At 48.0% G+C, this 22,463-nt stretch overlaps 3 protein-coding genes across 5 annotated transcripts in view; 1 reads left to right on the plus strand and 2 right to left on the minus strand.

Annotated features, from left to right (window-relative positions):
- Positions 1–556: 556 nt before the first annotated feature.
- On the minus strand, positions 557–6,974 carry ACTL7B (actin like 7B). The gene is given in 2 exon segments (XM_032418727.1): positions 557–5,604; positions 5,606–6,974. Coding segments are annotated over 2 exon segments (1,254 nt in total). The 5' UTR covers positions 6,065–6,974; the 3' UTR covers positions 557–4,809.
- Positions 6,975–6,991: 17 nt separating this feature from the next.
- On the plus strand, positions 6,992–13,116 carry ACTL7A (actin like 7A). Its single transcript, XM_032418726.1, has one exon. The coding sequence runs from the start codon at positions 10,546–10,548 to the stop codon at positions 11,866–11,868; it is 1,323 nt and encodes a 440-aa protein (XP_032274617.1). The 5' UTR covers positions 6,992–10,545; the 3' UTR covers positions 11,869–13,116.
- A 3,790-nt stretch (positions 13,117–16,906) lies between these two features.
- The window catches only part of ELP1 (elongator complex protein 1), a 56,831-nt gene continuing 51,274 nt past the window's right edge, over positions 16,907–22,463 (minus strand). For all 3 annotated transcript variants that reach the window (XM_032418210.1, XM_032418212.1, XM_032418211.1), the window contains 2 exons: positions 19,949–20,024; positions 16,907–17,382 (listed from right to left, as the gene is read on the minus strand). In XM_032418210.1, coding sequence (XP_032274101.1) covers positions 17,315–17,382; positions 19,949–20,024 — 144 coding nt within the window. In that variant the 3' untranslated portion in view covers positions 16,907–17,314. The remainder of the gene's footprint in view (positions 17,383–19,948; positions 20,025–22,463) is intronic.

Raw genomic sequence — 22,463 nt, forward strand, 5'->3', positions numbered from 1 at the left:
CAATTTAGGGGCGCCTGGGTGGCTCAGTCGTTAAGCGTCTGCCTTCGGCTCAGGTCATGATCCCAGGGTCCTGGGATCGAGCCCCACATCGGGATCCCTGCTCGGCGGGAAGCCTGCTTCCCCTCTCCCACCCCCCTTGCTTGTGTTCCCTCTCTCGCTGTGCCTCTGTCAAATAAATAAATAAAATCTTAAAAAAAAAATTAACAATTTAATTTGACTTGCAAAATTCCTGAATAGTTAACAATGGACTCTCACAGGCCATCTTAAGAGCCAGCTCCAACATAACCAATGGCCCACACTTCCTCTCCCCACTGGTTAAGAAACACTACATTCCAGGAAAATAGAGCAGTTCATGACCTGCTCTAACGTCAAGTAGAACACCATTAATAGTTTGTATTGTAATAAAGTTAATTGCTGGGGCACCTGGGTGGCTCAGTGGGTTAAGCCTCTGCCTTCTGCTCAGATCATGATCCCAGGGTCCTGGGATTGAGTCCCGCATCGGGCTCCCTGCTCAGGGGAGAGTCTGCTTCTCCCTCTCCCTCTGCTGCTCCCCCTGCCTGTGTTCTGTCTGTCTGTCAAATAAATAAATAAAATCTTAAAAAAAAAAAAATCCTATGCAGAAAACTCTTAGAGCAAACTTAGTAATAACCACTAGGGGAAAAGAGATCAGGTTGCCCAGACAGGCAGTGAGGATGACAGGCCGCTCCCTGTGTCTAAAGAGTAGAATTTCACCACGTGATGTCACCCTGGTACTTGCTTATTTATGTCTCTGGCAATCTCAGGCAACAGAAGTCTCTCGCTCACTAAAAGATCGGCATGCTTAACTTTTGTACCTCAAGTTGATTATGAAATTACATCGTATTTGTTGTTCATTACTTGAAAGCAGTTTTTATGTCATTTTTTTTTTCTTGGTTAAAGAAATCGATAATTTGCAGGAAGGTTAGGAGACAAAGGCAGGGAGGCATTTTGGAATCACAATACCTTGATTTAGCACAAGATTGATTTACCAGGCAGGCGAACTTGGACAAGATTTTGTAACCTCTCCAGGCCCTATGGGGGGAAATACTTGTAACTTCTACCTTGCAGGCTGGGAGTAAGTTATCTCGGTCGGTAGTCATGTCCTGCACTGGGCTTGCAGAAAGCTAAGATAAGGAAGTCGGAAGTTCCTGCCCTTAAGGAGCTCCATCTTTAACCTCGGGGACAAATATCTACACCAGAGAATATAGGACACTGGCCAGTAGACACTCTTAGGTTTCTGCATTTCAACATTGTGTGTTACCTGACACTCTAAAATCCTGAAAGTCTTCATGTCTAGTAGCCGATTTGTTGGAAAATAAATGAAGTGTTGGTCTTAAAATTTCACTTGTAAGAGCCCTCTCCAACCCCAGCCCCTCCTCTCCGCAAACTGCCCTGGAGGAATACCACTACCGAGAAGGACACTGACGCCAAATGTTCGGTCCCAAGTGGCAGATGCGCAGGCTGAGTGCGTCGACTCTCGGAAACAGAGGCCGCCGGTAGAGGGCGCTCCGGGCCCGGTCGCATTCTGAGCTCACTACCCCATGGGGCACCGGGTGTCTGAGTTCGCTGCTCCCCGCTGGCTCAGCTTCAGGTTGGCTTCCTTCCTGGTAACAAACGTTGCCGCGGCGGTTCCAGGCCACACCAATCCCACGTCAAGCTTCCCAGCGAACGGCCTGTGACTCGGCTCGGGCCCACCGAGTCACATGCTCACTCTAGCTAGGCAGATAGACGGCGGCTCTGATGGGCTTCGCCCCTGGGCTCTGCAGAGGGAGACAGCCCTGGGCCACATGTGATGCCCACGCAGAAGATGGAAGTTGTAGGGAAGGGTTCAGGGGGAATTGGAGGCATCAGCCATCGGCTCCGCCTGGGGCATATTAGACCTGGGTGTGGCCACGCTTTCCGGGAGGAACGAGGGGATGCAGGTGGAGTTCATGACCTGCTCTTCATATACACTCCTCTCCCCTGTATTAGCATCGCTTTCACAGAGAGCGAGCTCTTCAGTTTCTTGCCTGAGAAATTCCCACCTGGAGGCTGACCATTCTGCTCACCCCCTACCTGCAGTGCATGGGAGGGGGACTGTGCTCTCAGGGACCAGTCGTTACCCTCCCCTCCCCTCCCCTGTCCCATTTTGTCTCACACGCTTCACTCGTAGATCCTCCCCTACTTGGCACTCCCAAGTCCCCAAACTCCTGCAGGACAGGAAGACACCTTCACCCACCAGGAGCACCTTGCAAGCCTGAGGCAGCAAACTTCCTGCCCTGCATCCACTTTCCTTCTTCCAGAATCAGGCAGAAATCTTGGGCCTCCTGCAATCCCTCTACCATCCTCATTTGCAGTGGGATGAAACATCGGTATCTTCTACTATTACTTTAACGTAGTCCTAGGAGGGAGAGGAGACAAACGCACCTTTGGTTGGTCATTTTAAGAGGGAAATCACTGACCTGTAGTTTTCTGCCAAAATTAAATCTTCTGTTGTGTCTGTGATGAGCTTGGATAAATTCATGTCAAGGATGAAGTGTTTCTACAGCCTCTACCATTAGCGAGGAGAGGACCAGGAGAGGAGGCAGTGAGGCGGTTGACTGTGGAGAGGAAAGTTGCTGAGGATGTGGGGAGCAGGGAAGAGATGGGGAGCAAGGAAGAGATGGAGAGCGAGGAAGAGGCATGGTTTTTGGAGATCTCCAAGACCAACATGTGGAGGAGGGTTTCTGTGTAGCCCTAGCTTACTGCCTGTGATTTGGGGCACATCACTTTCCTCTGTTTCCCTGTCTGTAGCTCATCAGGATTTTAGGATTAGTATTTATCAAAGGTTCTTGGAGCACAAGCAATAGAGAAGAATGCCGGCTAATTAAGCAAAAGATGCTGCAGCAGCAGGTATGTGTGAAGAGATCAGGGTGGGAGAAACAGGAGCAACCTGAGCCTGCGAGCCCCACTGAAAGAATCCTCATTCAGGAAAACACGCATACACTGTGCCGGCCAAATGGTAATGTGCCTCCTGGCACCATCGACCTGCAGCCCCCAGTCTGCAACCCCCCTCCCCCAGGAAAGAGTGCGGGTCCCTGCCTAGCCCCACGGGGACTCCAACCCCGGGCTAGAAACCCAGTTCTGGGCGATGGGGAAGGACTTAATGGCCAGGCACTGGGCAATGAAAGACCGCGGCTGGTTCTTTCGCAAGCCTGCGGCCTCCAGCACGGGCCCGGGACAGACGCAGCCTTGCCGGGTGCCCCAAATCAGGACTCCTGTCTAAGGTAAGAGGCAGTTCAGGGCCATTCGGTACCCCATCAGATCCCACAGCTCACCAGTGTCTGACCCCGCAGACGCTTGGCCATGGGCTCCATCAGCAGAGGGGGGCTGGGCAAAGAGGCGGGAGCCACCCTCCTCTAGGCAGACGGTCATCCCTGAGCTGCAATCTCACAGGACTCACCAGCTTCTCCCTTAGCCCTGAAGCCACCAAGTGGCCACCACGCCCAGCACTTCTCTATTTACAGCTTTCCAGTACCACCTCCACCTTCCCACCCCCAGAAACACAGCTCCGGACTCATCTCCTTACCAACGTGGGTGATCACCGAATCCCCCACTAGCTGTGTGTGATCCCGAGGGAAGGGCCACATTCTGGTCATGGTTGCTGACCATTAAGAACCGCTGCTACAGACTGAATGTCCCACCCTGACCCCTACCGGTCCCCGTGGTCAATTCATATGTTGAAAACCTAGTGCCCTAGGTAACGGTATGAGGTGGGGCTTCTGAGAAGTGACTGGGTCATGAGGGCAGCCCTCATGAATGGGATTAGTGCCTCTGTAAAAGGCCTCATTCCCTATCCCTTCCGCCCTGTGAGAACAGCACGGTGCGCGCAACCTGCAACCCAGAAGAGGGCTTTCACCAGAACCCAGCCATGCTAGCAACCTGATCTTGGACTCCCAGCCTCCAGAAATAAATTTCTGTTGTTTAGAAGCCACCTGGTCTGTGGTCTTTCGTTACAGCAGCCCACCCCCTAGAGCAACCATGCTTACGCTTCTGGAAATAATCATGGCCCGGCTCAGAAGACTAGGCCCCTCCCTCCCGGTCCTCCAGTTCCCCGCGTCTACAGCAGGGAGAGAATCACGTGATTTCCAAAGGGCTTTCCGGTTTCCTCTGGCATCCTCTGGACTCGGTGGCTTGGCTTTGCCAGCGCAGAAACAGCTCAGTCTGGCCGGGGTTGGAAGGGGGAGGGCCCAGAAGAGGCAGAAATGGCTGCTCACAATCAGAGGATGCACACGCACGGGCTACACCTTTGAAAAGGGCGGGTTGGGGGGGGGGGGCGGTTAGTGAGAGCGCCTGGGGAGATCCAGCAAGGAGCAGCAGTGGGAAGATGTGGGACCACCAGGGCAAGAAACAGGAGTCTGGCCCCTGGCTAAGCCGCCCACCACCACTTAACTACGGGTCGCAAGCTAGTCCCTTCACAGGGGGCTTCATTTGCCTCTTGGTCCGCGCGCGAGCAAGCGATCTGCCTGCTGAGCTGGGTTTCGAGCTCGGGGGAGCTAACAGCACTCTGGGTCCTGGGATGTCACCCTCACGATGGGGGCTGAGCCACAGCGCACCCTCCCCAGCCCTCCCGGTACTGCTGACCCAGCAGAGCAAAAGGAGCTGAGATGGCTCAGCCCACATCCCCCCACTCCCCCGGCTGCTGGACGAGAGCAAGAAATCCAGACTAGACCAGAACGACTGCACATGAAGGCTTTATGGGAACTTCTGTGGATGCGTAGAGCGGTCGCAGGCCGCCGGCCCACCAGGCCCCGCCTGTAAGGGCCCCGCCGCTCAGCACTTGCCATAGACGGCCGCACTGCCCCGCTCCTCGAACTCTTCCTTGCTGACCCAGAGCTGCTGGAAGGCCTGCAGGGAGGCCAGGATGGAGCCGCCGGTCCACACGGAGGTCTTCCGCTCCGGAGCAGCAGACACCGCAGGGCTGGCCCCGGGGCAGAGGAGGCTCAGCTCCCTCTGGAAGCGCTCGGGGAAGCCATCCAGCATGGTACAGCCACCGCACAGCAGCACGTTGGCCGCCATCTCCTCCTTGAAGCCCGCCTCCTGGCAGCGCTCCAGGCAGGCGGCCGTGAGCGCGGGGAGGCCGGGCTGGTTGCTGCCCACCAGGGTGGGCTTGAAGAGCATCTCGGCGCACTGGAAGCGCTCCCGGCCGATGGTGATGAGCTTGCCGTCGGGGAGCTCGTAGTCCACGCGCATCTCCTCCAGGCACAGGCCGAGCTCCTGCTCAGGCAGGAGTGCCGAGTAGCAGCACTTCTTCTTGATGTGCTCGATGATGTGCAGGTGGTCGTCCGTGAACTTGTGGCCGGCCTCGTTGAGCAGCTGCAGCAGGTAGTTGGTGAGGTCGCTCCCAGCGTAGTCGGCTCGGCCCGTCAGACCCGGCAGCACGTCGCCCTCCGAGATGGGCACCACATGCGAGACGCCGTGCCCGCTCTCCACCACCAGGCCTGAGGTCTTGCCATAGGAGTAGATGGACAGCAGCGACTGGGACGTCACATGCATGGCAGGGATGCCAAAGGTCTCGAACATGAGCTCCGCGTACTTCTCCCGGTTGCTGCTGGGGCTGAGGGGGGGGGTCAGAGACCAGCACCGCATGCTCCTCGGGGAGGATCTTCATGGCTGTGTGGAAGACGTACTCCCAGATGCTCTGGACGCAGTCCCAGTCCACCACGATGCCGTATTTGAGCGGGTTCATCAGCTTCAGGGGCGCCTCCGTGTTGAGCAGCTCGTGGCCCACGTAGGTCTCCTTGCGAGTGTCACCAGCATCAGCCACCTCAGAGCAGTGCTTGCCCACAGTGGAGGAGATGAAGTAGGTGGGCCTCGGCTCGCCTGCGTAGCCACACTTACAGTACTGGGAGCCCAGGTCGATGATGAGGGCCTTGATCTTGCGCACCTTCCTGGGCTTCATCTTCAGCTGAGTGGCTGAACACGTGTCCCGGATGCCAGCATCGGGACCTGGCAGTGTTCCTGCCTCTCCAGGGTCACCCTGAGCCGTGCCCAGAGGCATGGGGCTAGGGCTGCTCCTCGTTGCCATCTTCCTTCTTGGCTCACCTTTCTCACATCCACATCCTAGAGCTCCGTGGGGAGAAATAAGATGGTCCACTTCCAGCAGTGCCTCGGCAACCCCTCAGGATTGTGATGTCACTGACGGCTGGTCCATTCTGGCAGCCCCGGGGAGGGCTTGGCCTTGGCAGGCCCTTGATATGCCACCCCCACCGCCATCCACTTCACTCGACTTTGCTCCAAGACAGAGCAGGTGGCCAGCATTTTCAGAAATCCAAGCACACTGGGGTCTCGGGTTTCCAGCTACCCCCCCTTACACCCCTGCTTCTATTGCCCTGTCCACTGTCCACTGACCGAACAGCTTTTCTTCCTCTGCTGCTTGACTGAGAGGGTGAGAAAGATTTGAGCCCCTACAGGAAGCCAGGCACTGTACCGGGAACCTCACATATGTTACTCCCCAGAATCCTGAGATGTATAGGCAGAGCCGAGGAAATGAAGGCTCGGAATTCAGATGATTTGCTCAGGAGCAAACAGTTCCTGAAATGTTTGTCTTTTCACTCAAGTTCATTCAACTCCAGTGCACCAGGTCTTCGAGCGTGAGGGCTCCAACAATACCCTCATCCCTTCATTCAACATTTCCTGGGGCTGGTGGCAGGTCCAGCCCAGGGCAGCTTGCCAGTGATAGACCAGAAGCCTGGCCACAGCAGTGTCCCGCCTGGGTGGGAAGGAGACCAAATGAATGCAGACGAATTTGTAGGTGGAAGGCTATTGGGAGAACAAAGGTGCATGAGGAAGGAGTGATTACTAGAGGGAAGGAGTCAGCAGGTTCTTGAGAGAGGTGACCGTAAGGCAACTACTAAAGGGTATGTGGGTAGTTGTCAAGTGGCTAGGAGGGGAAGGCATCCCAAGCAGAGAGCATAACCTGAGCAAAGCTGGGGAGGGGGGTGGAGAATGGTGGGAACTTCTAGTAGTTAAATGTTTGGGAAAATAGATGAGGCTAGAGAGTTCCTGGAGCCAACAAGGGAGGGCCTCAAACGCTCGGAGGAAGAGCTTGGGTTACATGGAGGACAGCTGGGGAACAAATGAAGACTTTAAGCAGGGGGTGGTCAGATCTGACCGAGGGAAAATTGGGAAAAGATCTGTGTTTAGCTGTGATGTAGAGGGGCAAGGCCACAGAAGACATTCTTGTAAGACGTGCAGGTGACCTAAGCCAGGCTGTGCCGGTGTGAAAGAGGAGGACGAACAGGTTCTCCAGAAGGTCAGAAGGTAGAACTTGGTTGGTTTCCCAACTATCCCCCATTCAACCCAAGCTCTGACTCTAGCATTTAAGGCCTTCTCTCATTGCTCCTGTGACATCTCTCACCCCAAACACCGCATTTACATCAGGTGATCAGACCAGCTGTGGAGAGTGAGGGAGAGGGAAGGATGAATCCCTCGCCTCCGCCAAAAAAAACCATGGCCTGTCGTCCAGAACAGGCCCATTCATGAGGTGTCCATAGGGCCCTCCACCACAAACCGTCCTCCCTCAAAAAACAAAAACAAAAAAACCGCCAGGTAATTCATAAGAAACCCTGTATTCTGGCATTTTCCTTACTAGATTCTCTTTCTTCCCTCCCATAGCTGCTAAAATTACGGGGGCCTGGTTCACCTTTCTTTCAAAAATCAAGGGTGGGTGGTGTTTGAGCAATAGAGGACGCCTCTAACCTGGAGGGACCTCACCAGAGACCCCAGGGAGCCCACGAGTACCTTAGATGGCTAGTGACAAGTATGGGGGCTTGTGCATGCCAGGCACTGAAGGTTTGGGGTGCAGTGTGCCAATGGTCTCCATATTCTCCCATCATTGATACCATTAACTGTGTCCTGACCCCTGAGAGGAGAGAAGGAACATAAAGGAGGACACAGAAGCTAAGGGAAAAGGGCTTCACTTAAGAGAGAGCATCCAAGCACGCAAAATCCTGCGGTAAAGTAAAAGGAGTGAAAAGCATCCAGTGACTTTAGCCTGAAGGATGTGGCGTGGACCGAGAGTCCCTGTGCTCTTGGGCCTTACAGACAAGATGGAGCCACTGGCTTTAAGCCCACAGAGCACCTCTCCCACCCACACTGACAGAAAGGGCCAAGGAGGGGTGAGCCTGGTGGGGGTGGGGGGGAGCACGTGAAACACAGCCTGGCAGACTTTAGTGTCTTAGGGAAGTGGGAAGCACAGGTCAAGGGACAGGGTGAATAATGGTCCCCAAAAGATGTCCACATCTTTAATCCCTGGAATCTGTCAATGTAACCTTTCATGGCAAGAGGGACTTGGCAGATAGGAGTTAAGGGGTTTGAGATAGGGAGGTTAACCTACATTATCTGGGTGGCCCTGAAGTAATCATCAGGGTCTTAATAAGAGGGGGACAGGAGAGTGAGGTCAGAGAATAGTAGGACAACAGAAGCAGAAGCCTGACAGATCTTTGAAGATGAAGGGGCCCCGAGCCAAGGAATATGTAGGCGGCCTCTAGGGAGCTGGAAAAGGCTAAAGATGAAGGCCTAGAGCCTTGGGAAGGAACGCGGCCCTGCTGATAGCTTGACTGTAGCTGAGAATGACTGTAGACTTCTGACCTCCAGAACTGTAGATAATAAATTTGTGTTTGAAGCCACTGAATACGTGGTAATCTGCTACAGCGGCCACAGGAAAGGAGCACGGGCTCTTACAGGCATCTAGGGCAATAAAAATGTGCTAGGCAGCTGCACATCTGTCCGAATTCAAGACGAGGGTTGAGAAGGAAAAATAGGTCATTCTACATTAAATATGCCTTTGGGTATCACATAAACATTCTTTTGAAGTGAAGTCAAACAAGCCAAGTGGCCATGCGAACCCCTACTGAACAGCAGAGGCAAGTACACCAGTTTTTAGGCAGCCAGGCATAGAGAAAGCACTTTCTTCTTCTCTCACAATTCAATGCCAACTCATCCTCTACCCATCGAACCAAGAAGCTGACACTGTCTTTGAGATGACATCAGATGGTCACAAGACTGGACTTGGTCCTTTTCTTCTCTCAACCCCCCCCCCCCAGAAGCCAAGAGCCTCCCCAGTAACCTCCTTAAAGGAGAAAGCCCCCCCACCTTGGAGTAACTGCGTCTTTTATGACAAGTGTGGGATTGCCTAACAAAAAGTGGGCTCCTGGGTGCCTTGACAGGAACAGGTGTGAGCACCTATGTGCCTAGCTTCCGAGATGGCATGTGATATGATGGCCACATGGCCTCAGAGACACGTTTTGGGTCTCACTGAGGTATGTCCACACCTTACCCCGGGGAAGAAGTCTCAGTCGGGAGAGCTTGGCTCCCGCTGGCTGGATATGCACGGGTGAGCCATGCACCTAAGAACCTCAGTGTTGTCGTCAGTGCGACTCTGTCCGGTGTGATTTCATCGCCGACCCAATGACCTGCGTGAAGGAGTATGCATACACGTATACGTCTAAAAATTCTTCTTCTGCGGGCTGTCCGAAGGGACAAGGGAGACAGAAGTGCTTGGCACGGTCGCTGCAGCAGCAAGCAGGCCTGCCAAAATCTCAATCTGGTAGTGTCAGCTGTGCTCAAGTCTCCAGTGCTTTCTGACCTCATGCAGAGTCAGAGCCAAAGTCCTAGCAATGGCCCAAGAGGATGGATGCGGGCTGCTCGCCATCCCCACCCCCTTCTCCCACCTCCCGTAGTTTTCCTTGCTGTCCCCACTCGGCCTCTAACTCAAGGGCCGACAAACTTTTCCTGTAAAGGGCCTGATAATCAACACTGTCAGCGTGGCGGGCCGTGCTCTTCGTGGCAATGACTCAACTCTGTGGTTGCCCCACAGAAGCAGCCACAGACAGTGCATCAGTGAGCATGGCTGTGTTCGGATAAAGGCTGATTTACGAGAACAGGCTGCGGGCCCTGGTTTGCTGACCCCTCTTCTCACTCATCGTGCTCCCAGGCGCGCCTCCATCTGCACCTGCTGCTCCCGATATACACGATACACCGATACACGCGGGGCACTGCCCCTCCCCTCCTTCAGGGCCGCACGCAAGTGTCACCCTCTCAGGACCCCTGCCCAGCACAGAACATGGCCACCGTCCCCAAGCCCCTTCCCTGCCTGTTCTCTCTTGCCCTTACCATTTTTTGACAGCTGTTTGTTCTGGCTACTGCCTCTCTCCCCAGCCCCCACTGACTAGAGTGTAAACTCTACAAGGGCAGAGATTTTTGTCTTTTTCCCTCCACAGCTGCCTTTTATTCCCAGCTGCCTTGCACGTAGCAAGCACTCAATAAATAACTGATTGGTTTAATCAGGTTTATTACAACATCTAGAAGAAGGTTAAGTGACTTCCAAAACACTACCCCAAATCCACCCTAACATGGGACACAGGTTCCCAGTGTCTAGAAAGCCCCGGGTCACCAGATTATGTCACAATCAGTGATGTCATCGTTGGAGAAATTCTCAAGTTGCCTTCTGAAATAAGCCTTTCAGGCCTTGAAGCCGGTGGGATCGAGGAACTTTCTGAGAGCAAAATGGCTCTTGATAGCATGTGGGCTGCCCAGGCATCAATCATCGGGGATGGGCCTGCCAAGAAAGTGGGTGAACAGGCCCCCCTACAGACACACGTCCTCCAGACTGCCTCCTTAAAAGATGGACCAGCGAAGCGGGCAGTGTGGGTCCGCTGTAACCGTTCAGAGCCGGAAGAACCTACTAAATCAACGATGGTCAAGAAGAAACCCAAGCGAGAGGTGACCCAAGCAGTGGTCGTGGACCTCGGCACTGGCTCCTGCAAATGTGGCTTTGCCGGGCTGCCGAAACCCACCCATACCATCTCATCAACAGTGGGCAAGCCCTACATGGAGACGGCCAAAACCGGGGACAATCGCAAGGAGACATTCGTGGGGCAGGAGCTCATCAACCCAGCGGTTCGTCTCAAGCTAATTAATCCTCTGCGACATGGCATCATCGTGGACTGGGACACAGTGCAGGATATCTGGGAATATCTCTTCCATCAAGAGATGAAGATCGCCCCAGAGGAGCACGCGGTCTTGGTTTCAGACCCACCCCTGAGCCCGCACACCAACAGAGAGAAGTACGCTGAAATGCTGTTTGAAACCTTCAGCACTCCTGCAATGCACATCGCCTACCAATCCCGCCTGTCCATGTACTCCTACGGGAGGACCTCTGGCCTGGTGGTGGAGGTCGGCCACGGCGTGTCCTACGTGGTCCCCATCTATGAGGGTTATCCTTTGCCCAGCATCACCGGACGCCTGGACTACGCGGGCTCTGACCTGACAGCCTATTTGATGGGCCTGATGAATAATTCGGGGAAACACTTCACCGAGGACCAGATAGGCATTGTGGAGGACATCAAGAAGAAATGCTGCTTTGTGGCCCTGGACCCCCTCAAAGAGAAGAAAGTCCCAGCCACTGAGCATACAATCCAGTACACTCTGCCTGATGGGCAGGAGATAAACCTGTGCCAGGAAAGGTTCCTCTGCTCGGAGATGTTCTTTAAGCCTTCTCTGATCAAGTCCATGCAGCTGGGGCTCCACACTCAGACCGTGTCCTGCCTTCACAAGTGTGACATTGCCCTCAAACGGGATCTCATGGGGAATATCCTGCTCTGCGGGGGGAGCACTATGCTCAGTGGTTTCCCTAACCGGATGCAGAAGGAGCTGAGCACCATGTGTCCCAATGACAACCCGCAGGTAAACGTGCTGCCCGAAAGAGACACTGCAGTGTGGACAGGTGGCTCCATCCTGGCATCGCTTCAGGGCTTCCAGCCCCTCTGGGTCCACCGCTGTGAGTACGAGGAGCACGGGCCTTTCTTCCTCTACAGAAGGTGCTTCTGAACTCTGACCAAGCATGGTTGCCATGCGTCAGCTTTGCTGGGTGAGCACCCACCCGACACATAGGGAGCTGAGTCCACATGTTTGCTCCTGTAGTATTAAACAATCCTCGTGTTCCCTCCACAGTGTGTTTCTCTATTTCCTGACTTAATAAGAGCAAGTTCATATATGCAGCATGTGCCAAACAGAAGTCGGGGGGTGCGTGAAACAACAAAGGCATGTATTACATGTTGCTTGCTTACATATTCTTGGGAAAAACTAGCTCTAAAGTTATTCTGTCCCTTTTTGTATTCCCCGTTTTAGGAACTATCGCACTGTTAAATCTGCTCAGAAGGGGAGCGTGAGGAAGGTAGATTACAGAGTCAGTGCTGTTAGGGCATATAGAACATTCCTTTTGATCAACAACAGGAAGTCTGCTATAACGGTTCAATCTCCCACAAAGCAGTAGAGTACATTTCATGCTTCATGAAGGCTTGTAAAGAGCTGACGAAGCTGTCTGATCCCTGCTTAAACTGTACTTTCTTTTAGTTCCAACAGGAACTTATGTCTCAATGCCAGCTCTTTTATCAAGCCATCATGGTGACCGGCTGTTGAAACCTGGCATGTAATGAGCAAGGTGTATGTGTGGGTCTGAGGGGGCAACTCTTCAGCGGCTCATCACCCACTAGACTGGATTCCCCATCAACCTGTAGGATATACGGCTGGAATTTGGGATGGGCACAGGATAGAGGCTGCCAGTTCTGGGGCTAATGGTTTGCGGGAACCTGCCCTACGCTGGTCATTCTAACCCAACTGAGGAGCCAGAAGGAACATTCAGTCCCTCAAGATCAGAGAAGCCCTTCCAGGGCCCAGCATGTTCTGTAGGTAGTCTTACAGGGCCAGTTTTGTAAATGGAACACAGATTTTTTTAGTCCCCAGTACATTCTCTGCCCTGTCTCTAAACCTCGGCACCTGAACATTGGCAGGGAGCAGCATCAAACAGTGGAAAGAAATGGGCTTTGAACTCTGATTTGAAACCCTATTTCACTACCACCTAACTATACGGCCTGAGTCTACTTACCTATAAAATTGAATTCAAAGGCCTACTTCACATAGCTGATGTAAAAAACAGAGATAAACACTGAAATATTAGTATCTGGCCTCTGGGAGGTGATCACAAGAGCTAGCTAGAATTATCTTGTAGACTTATTTTATACAGGAGCCCCAAAGTCTTACCATGGTTTTTGTTTTTTTTTTTAAGATTTATTTTAGAGAAAGAGAGAGCATAGGAGGCGGGGGAGGGGCCAAGGGGGAGGGAGAGTCTCAAGCAGGGCTTGATCTCACGACCCTGAGATCACAACCTGAGCCGAAACCAAGAGTGGGATGCTTAACCACCTACACCACCCAGGTGTACCTCACCATGGTTCTTAGTCACAGGTACACCTAAAGGCAGGCATCCAAGCACTCACAGGAGAGGTAACGGCATCTCTACATCCCCAGGAGAAGCCCTACAGAGCCATCTTCATAGTATCCAGGTTTGCCTAAACTGCCTCGAAAGACCTAAATGCCCAACCCTGGATCCAGGCCCGGTAAGCATGGCTGACTGGCACCAGCAAGCCAGAATAGAGAAGACAAGACCCACACAGAAGGGCTTCTGAAGTTCCTATAGTTAAGCAAGGCTGACTAAACCTTACTCTGAAGTATCAGAGGATCACCCAGCAGTTGGGTACATTGACTTGAGAGGGAGGTATAAGGTCTTATTCACCTCAGTTTCTGTCCAACAGTCCATGAACATTCACTGTTCGGCAGGTTAAAATTTGATTTATTCCTAACCTTTGGATCTCACTGGCAGGGTGCTAAAGCCCTTGTACCCCTCCTCAGAACAATACGTTAAAATGCATAAAATAAAATACATAGAATTACAGAGAAAGCCAATCATATAGAAACAGACTATCTTTAAATCCCTTAAGTATCTATGAACCCCAAGTCAAGGATCCCCCAAAAAAGGTGAGTCTTGATGAAGGGGAAGCCTGGGAGGTGGCTCTGGAGGGAAATCTCCAGGCCACAGTAGGTCTAAATGTTCTGCTGCACTTTAAAATGAAAAAACTAAAAAAAAAACAAAAAAAACAAAAAAAAGGAAAGAAAAGAAAAAAAATACCAATATAAAGCCGAACAACTACATATCTTTTTCAAAACACTTTTATGGGAGCACCTGGGTGGCACAGTCAGGTGTCTGACTCTTGCTCAGATCATGATCTTAGGCTTGTAAGACTGGGCCTCACGTTGGGCTCCACACTTAGCGTGAAGTCTGCTGGAGTTTCTCTCTTCCTCTCCCTCTCCCTGTGCGCTCTAAAATAAATCTTTAAAAAAAAACCACTTCCATGAATTCTCACTTGATCCTTACACAACTCCCCTTGTAGGATAAAAAGTCAACTTCACGAAAGAGAGAAAGAAAGAGATGAATAGTTTTAGTAAGTGCATGAAAGTCATCCTAGCCTAGGGGGCAATTTTGACCCCCCACGAGACACCTGACAATGTCTAAAAATGTTTTTGGTTATCAGAACAGGAGTGGGAGATATATAGTGCTGGCATCTGGTGGGTAGAGGCCAGAGATATTGCTAAACATCCTATAATACACAGGGTAGCTCTCTACAACAAAGAATGATATGACCCAAAATGTCAATAGTGCTAAGGTACACAATGGTGCTAATGGGTACACAGGCTGGAGGAAAGCAAGATTCAGTGAGATTAAATGTGTCTGTCCAGGTGTGCCTGGGTGGCTCAGTGGGTTAAGCATCTGCCTTCAGCTCAGGTCATGATCCCAGGGTCCTGGGATCGAGCCCCACATCAGGCTCCCAGCTCAGCGGGGAATCTGCTTCTCCCTCTCCCTCTGCCCCTTCCCCCACTCGTGCTCACTCTCTCTCTCAAATAAATAAAATCTTAAAAAAAAAAGTCTCTGTCCAAGGACACTAAGATGGGTGGACCCATGGCCTTGTTCTTTCCTGTATACCAAGAGAATATCTGTTGGTCTTAAAACCCTTGGGACTTCAGAGCCAGTAAGATTAATGTGGGCGTGAGGCGCAGGCAAGGACTCAGGGATCACAGAGGACACAAGAATCAATTCAGGGTCCCCAAATGTCACCATATTAGCTTTGACTTGTCTATAGCTTCTTGGATATTAATGGTTACCTAGCTTCTTAGATGTTTATTCTCCTCACCTCAGTTACTAATAAATACAACAGACAAGAAACGACAGCCAGAAACTCTTAAGGGCTTGCTCAGGTGGTGCTTCTAGAGAAGCACAAGTTTATGGGGAGGCACAGGAAGCAGAAAAAAAGCTGATTTTGTTTCCCCAACTTGTAGTAACCTTAAATTACTAAGAATCATTAGTTTTATTTACTTTTGAAAACACCTTCTTCAATTATGGCTATGAACAACCCCTAAAAGGTAAACCTGCGTGTCTACACACGTGTGTGTATATATATGTAGACACGTATGGAAAATGAATTTATTAAAATACGTGGCAGTACTAAAAAATTACACCAAGCTACACTCATAAAAACGTAACAAAAACATTACCTCCTGCCTCAGTTTTTTTTTAAAGTGTAAATTTAAAATGGATTGTAGGAGACAGTCCTCTGCAAGTTCCCTCTTGATGTCTGGAGCATCTGAGCAAAGCTGACTCAATGGCACCAACAAAATAACTGGGGTTTTTAGCTTACTGCAGCATGAACTTGCTTTGGGACAGAGTTCAAATCTGGTGGAAGAGTTACATATTCTTTTCCAGGACCCTGACCAAGCCTTTCGCCAAAATTAAGTATTCATCACTTCCAGAAGTTTCTCCTCTTCCCATACACTGCACTCTCCCCATGAATTCTTCTGTGACTTTGCCTTCAGCCTGGAAGGTCTGCTCCAGCCTGCTCCTTCTCCAAATGAACAAAATTCCATCTTGCTCACAGGAAATAGATAGTAATTGATAGTAACATCATCTCAAGGAAATGGAACATCTATGAAAAGTCACACGAGTATCAACAGACACATTTACTTCTATTTCCAATCCATCAGGCATGGGTACCATTATCCATAGCAAGAGCACTATAATATATTAAAATGCCGTATGTTCATTTACCCAGGTCAAAGAGTAGTCACAAAGCACATTCAGCCTTTCAGTGTGGGGCACTTAATTATAGCAAATCCATCACGGGTATAAATCAAAAAGTAGATTTCTACAAGGCAGGAAATACCTTCTTTTTCTTTTTCCTATTATTTTGTAAAAATTTTCAGACATGCAGAGAAGCTTAATTATACAAGCAAACACACCTAGATTCTATAGTTAACATTTTGCTATTTAGGGAACAAATTTAATTACAATTCTGGGCATATCTATACTCCACGGATCAGAGGCAGTATTTTCGTTTATGTACAGTCATGAACGTCTGGTTCTGGTATTAGAGGCATGGAAGAAATTTTTAACCTTACCCAAGAATCAGCCACATAACTGTTGTCAAAATGAATTGAGCTTTTTCTAGACTCACCAAAAAGAGAAAACATTCTCATTTTTTCCAAAGAAAATAACTAAAAGACAGAAGTCAGTGAAGCACCATAAAGAAAAATAAATGAAATGGCCTTGACACTGACAAAAACCTTTTAGTTAAAAGCAGCAATTACTTGGAGAAAAAAGGAATAACTTACAATTGTGCACACTGTTCACCATACCAAATGTGCACGATACTGTTTCAGAAATTCTAATCTGTTCCAGCTCTAAAACTGCTAAATCTCTAGCAGAAAATTCACAGGCAGTAAAAATAGTCCCTATGGACACTAGTGATAGGAGCTCAATGCCGTTATAACTGGAAGCAGAGGACCTGGTAAGATATTATAAAATAACAGCTGTCAGCAAAGGAAAGCTTAGAATTTCAAAGGATATATTTAGCTTTTTATTCTGCTTTAGTTCAAGGTGAAGAAGTCATTTAAGTGATTAAATTTCACCAACTGTTGGTAGCACGAATAGCCAACATTGTTTATATATAATGTTCTCCTGCCGGAACATAAAATATTTAAAAAACATTATTTTCTTTTCCTCACACTTTTGAGGTAGAAGCCATGAAACATTATTCCCAATTAACTGAGGCACAAATCGATTAATTATGTGACTTGTCGAAGGTCCCAAAATGAATCAGACTGGCAGCCGGGAATGAAAGCCAATCTTCTGATTACTATAAATACCAGAAATATGCTCTCAAACAGCACTAAACAAAAGAACAGTAATTCTTACAAAATGATGCAATACTGGTTAAAGCTTAACCTTTTGCTAATTAAAATTATACCCCAAATAAGGCAGAACTGCTTGGTGTCTGCTTAGGTCCGCTGTATAGAGCAGCTCTCCACACTGCTAAGGTAGTTCATTGTCTTACTCTTCCCAGGTCCCGACAGCCAGGCCCCAAGGACGGAGTGAAAGGAAAACCGTCAGTCACTCTAGAAGGCTCAGTTTCCACTGGGTCTTTTTGTTGATCTTTGGGGGTATAAAAAGCTCAGCATCTAGAAGAAAGGAAAGGAAAACTGTGACAGACACACTTCCTTGCTAGGGGAAGCTGAGGCAGTAACTGCACTAAAACTAGGGACTGGACTTTGCAGCTACAAGATAACCATCAGTCGAGAGCTAAAGTTCCTGTTCCCCTCGCAACCTCCAGTCAGAGCAAACACAGCCTGGAGGCCCTGCCCCAAGAACAGGGATTTCCACTTCGGCACCTGAAGGGTAGAAGAAAAAAATGCCCACTGAGTGATTCAAAGTAGAAGAATGTTCTAGATTTCGAATGGGAGGGGATGTGGTGGTTACAAGGCCATATGTAATTATTAAATCTCATCAAACTGTACACCTAAGATCTGTACATTTCATTATCCACAAAATTTTCCTCAATTATAAGAGAAAAAAATGTGGTGGTATGTTATTTGGTAAACAGAGTTAATGAAGAGAAAATACTTTCATGATAAAAAAAATTCTACAAACACACTGATCAATAAAAATGTCCCTACTTTTAGAAAAAAGCAAATGGAGGAGAGGATGGATGGGGTAAAACTGTCACTATTAAATAAAACTCCCAGACCCTCTTTCTTTACTTTTTTTTAAAGATTTTGTTTTTAAACAATCTCTTCTCCCAACATGGGGCTCAAACCCACAACCCCGAGATGAAGAGACACAGCTCCACCTGAGTCCTCTTTCAATCAGATTTGTGGTAGCAGAGATGTATATAGGTAGTAAAGACATGAGAAAATACGTGTATATAAAGATGTTTTTTCTCAGCATTATTTGTAATATACTTCCAACAAAAGTATATCTATATATATGATCCATATATATATACATATATATATACACACACACACATATGAGCCTTTTAGCAGGAAAGTAACTGTGCTGAGAACTGTATGACAAGGCATGACATCCTTCACCTTTCCATGTCTGAATTTCACAGTGTAAGTTATTTTTGCAAAAATACTTTGAAGGTCTTATCCATTTTTCCAAGGACTTTTCTTAATCTTTTGATAGCCAAAATCATTCCCATTTGAAGCATTTACTTTGTTATCAATTGTAACAAGCCCAACTCAGCTATGATGATTCAAGCACTTCTCTGATAATACTTTAATCCATTTTATGAAACCCTACATTTTTGCAAGACTTACAACTGATCTGCATGATACTGCATTGCAAACATGAAACAGAGAGAATGGCTATCAATCAAGTCATGGATTCCACTCGCAGGGCTGTGTGAGTATGCTTAACTACTCCCCTTACTTGGGGAGGAGCAGTTGAGGAATAGTGCTTGGGACTTTGTCAGTAGTTCATCTGCCTATTTTTAGATTATGAGAACCTCTCTTTTCCTACGCCATCTTGTAACCACAAGGACACTGGTAACACGTACTCAGATAATGAGGAGCCTCAAAATACTGTCTTTAAGGCTCAGCTGGAAAATGAAAGTGCTCTTCGATAAAGCCACCAGGATACTCTAGGGAAAAATGTGACTAGACTTGACATGAAGGTCAGCATCAGGCCAATAGGGCAGAAAATGGGGCGGAAATCACAACAGAATTGCCCAGGGTACAAACTGAGCAATGACCAAGCTGCCTCAGGTCTAAGATGAATTTTTCGCATCTCAGAAATAAGTATATGTTGGAACCGATAGCAAAAGCAGCTTATCAGCCTTCAGGAAGAAGGGTAGCTAGGAATACAATAGTTACTGTCCAGATACAAGAGCTAAACTGGATGGGAAGTAGTTCATTTATTCCTGGTAGCAACATAAGCTGTAAAACTTCAAACTTAATGTAAACCCAAAGGCTACTTCAAATGTCATCAGAATGCTAGTATAGCACAGCATTTAAGGGGAAAAAAATTCTGGAAAATGCAAATTACAGTAGTAAAAACTCCCAATTATTTTAGAACATACCACTAACTTTTGAAAGCTAAGAGGCTGCTATGCTTGATTGATCCACCTAAAGGGTAAATACTCAGGCACCAAACTGATCTATCAAAAATTTCTAACCAAATTTAAAAAGAAAGTTTTTAGGGTTTTGAACTTTAAGGGCTACGCAATCTAATCAGGAATCATCTCCCCCACCAACAAACAAAAAACAAAACAAAACAAAATATTTTCGGTAAACTTAAATAGGAAATGCAAATAAAATGCTAACATTCTTTGGATTTGCTTTCAAATTATATTGTCAATCCTGAGGATGATTATGAAAATGTCCCCAAGATGCAATCATAACTGCCAAGAGCCAAAAATGATGATTCAGAAGAATCCTTAAAATATATAGTAAGTTGGACTGTTTAGACTCAAACTCCAACTGTGATGTGCCTGTATGGACGGTGTATGTCAAGGTGACCTTTTCAAAATGTATACGTCTAATGTCATGTTGGATTCCCCACCCCTCTGGTTCCCAACACTAGAAGCACTAAATGGATTTTATTAAAGACACAGTCATAAAATTGAGGGAAAACTGTAGTCAATACCTGATCTTTCCTCACACTGCTGACCTTCTCAACACTTAGAGAAAGATATTCCTTCTGCTGAGTACTGTGATAATTTGAAGAGAAAAAAATACTAACCAAGAACAGGAACTGAAGTCTTCTGGTGTTGATAAGAGGCCATGATACTATTTACAGTCGAATTGGGACCTAGAACCTAAGTAGAAAGTAGATCAGCAAAGATTACTTTATACTTCTGGTGACCGCAGATACCAAAGGCCAAGTTTCTACCAGCAGTAAATAGCATGTCATTTTCATGGTATCAAGCACAGTAATTCTCTTTTCCTTTGTGATTTTTACTTCGCCAGTTTTTTCCAGTCTTGACTCAGACCTCCAAATCTCCTTTCTTCCAGAAGACAAGGTAATGATGAGGGGAAAACAAAAAAGGAAAATCTTAAGGAATATAAGCCATACCCTGAGGGGAGGAGTACAAGAGGTTATAGAATACACAGAGCATCAATTTGCCCTCAAAAGATCTGTGGGAATTTTGATAGTAAAACAAATACGTGCATATATCATGGTGTAGAACGCAAACTGTGCACATGTGTTCAAGGTAAAACCAGAGCCTTCACAGGAATTCCACGTTTGTATAAGCCTCAGGGGGCACATGCCAGGCCCTCTGCTTTGTCTTCACTTGGCTCAGCATGCATACCCTCGGGGGCACCTTCTCAGCAGCAACGTGCGCTCAAAGCACTTCCATATGACTCGGGATCCAGCACACGTGCCATTACCATAATTTACCAACCAAAGCAAACACATGATTTTCTGGTCATTTTCCCCAGAAGACTCTTAAAGTTGGTGTCTCAGAAATTAATATGATCTTCAGCCATCAAAAAGAATGAAATCTTGCCATCTGCAATAACATGGGTAGAGCTAAAGTGTATTATGCTAAGGGAAATAAGTCAGAGAAAGACAAATACCGTACAATCTCACTCTAACAGATAAACATATGGGAAGGTGGAAAAGAAAAAAAGGGAGAGGGGAAACAAGCCATAAGAGACTCTTATGATAGAGAACAAACTGAGGGTTGATGGAGGGAGGTGGGTGGGGGATGGGCTAGATGGGGGATGGGGATTAAAGAGGACACTAGTTGTTATGAGCACTGGGTAAATTATGTAAGTGACGAATCACTAAGTTCTACCCCAGAAACCAGATTAAGCAAAATTTAAATCAAAAAAATTAAAAATTAAAAAATATATAAAAATTTTTTTAAAAAATTACTATGATCTGAATAGAAGAGGGTAGGGGAGAGCATGAGTAGGTATTATAAATTGCTAAGCTTCAAAACCACTACAGTTTTGAAGATGATCACATTTCTTCTAGGAAATACCTATTTTAGTAAATTCAAATATTTGTGGGGTGCTGATTCTCAACTTTTATTTTTAAGGTATGCTATATGTACCTACATCTACCCTCTTATCTAACCTTCAGAACATTCCAGTGAAATGTATAGGGAAGTATATCCCCATTTGTAACTGAGGAAATCGAGGCCCCAGTAGAGCTGCTATGTTTCTAACCAGTGAGCTCAATACCAGTCTCTCTCCAGGCTCCAAACCCACCCTTCTCTACAGTGCTTGTGATGCTGGGACTGGGAGCCTGAGAAGAATTCCGCCTTTGTCAGCTGGCTCGTTATGCAGACATCAGAGGAAGAGTGCAAGGCTGGAGGAAAAGGAATGTGCTCCTTCCTTTCACTCAACAGTTTTTTACCCTGGTAGCAGCCGTTCATTCCAGTTTACTTATTTCTCCACCCTTAGAGCTATCATGCCCCCTCAGAAGTACCACCACCAGATGGCTGGCACCCCTTCTCAGAGGGTCAAGAACCAGCTCAGCAGGGCCTCACCTCCAAGCTTCTAAAACATAGTAAACCCAAACTCTTCCTTTGTTCCCTCATAGTTACTATCTCAGCGTTCCTTCGCTGTGTTCCCCTTTTACCTTTCAGTTCTCCAATACTTGTTGAACCAGTTCCCTGTATTAAATTCTGTTACAATAACAGCTGTGGTTGTTTTCCTTAATGGACTGTGCCTGACACACCAGCCTTTCTGAATCAAAAGAGAAACTCTTTAACAATCGGCTTCAGGTGTGAGAGACTGAGCAAAGTACACACAACAGATAACACATCAGAATTCTTGACAGGACACAACTGCCTTAAACATGAGCAGCAAAGCTCCTCCTAACAACAGAATAGAAGTGACAAGTCAAATTTTCCATAAAACAAAAGAGAAAGCAATTGTCTACAAAGGTTACTTTTTTTGTTGTTGTTAAAGATTTTATTTATTTTAGAGAGAGAGAGAGAGAGCATGCAAGCGGAGGGAGGGGCAGAGGGAGACGGAGATGGAGACAGAGAATCTCAAGCAGACTCTGCTGAGCGCAGATGCCTCGACTCTGATATCATGACCTGAGCTGAAATCAAGAGTCAGATGCTTAACCAACTGAGCAACCCAGGGGCCTCTGTCTGGGTTACTTTAAAACACTCTGATACCATTCAAAGTCTGAACAGGGAGGTGAGAGGCCAACTCTGGCCCTAGCTCCCCACTTGCCCACTCCAATCTCACTGAAGGCAGGGGCAACAGTCTGACTTGCCCATCTTCTTCACGAC

The sequence above is a fragment of the Phoca vitulina genome, unplaced genomic scaffold, assembly GCF_004348235.1.
Source record: "Phoca vitulina isolate PV1807 unplaced genomic scaffold, GSC_HSeal_1.0 scaffold21, whole genome shotgun sequence".
Taxonomy (NCBI): Eukaryota; Metazoa; Chordata; class Mammalia; order Carnivora; family Phocidae; genus Phoca; species Phoca vitulina.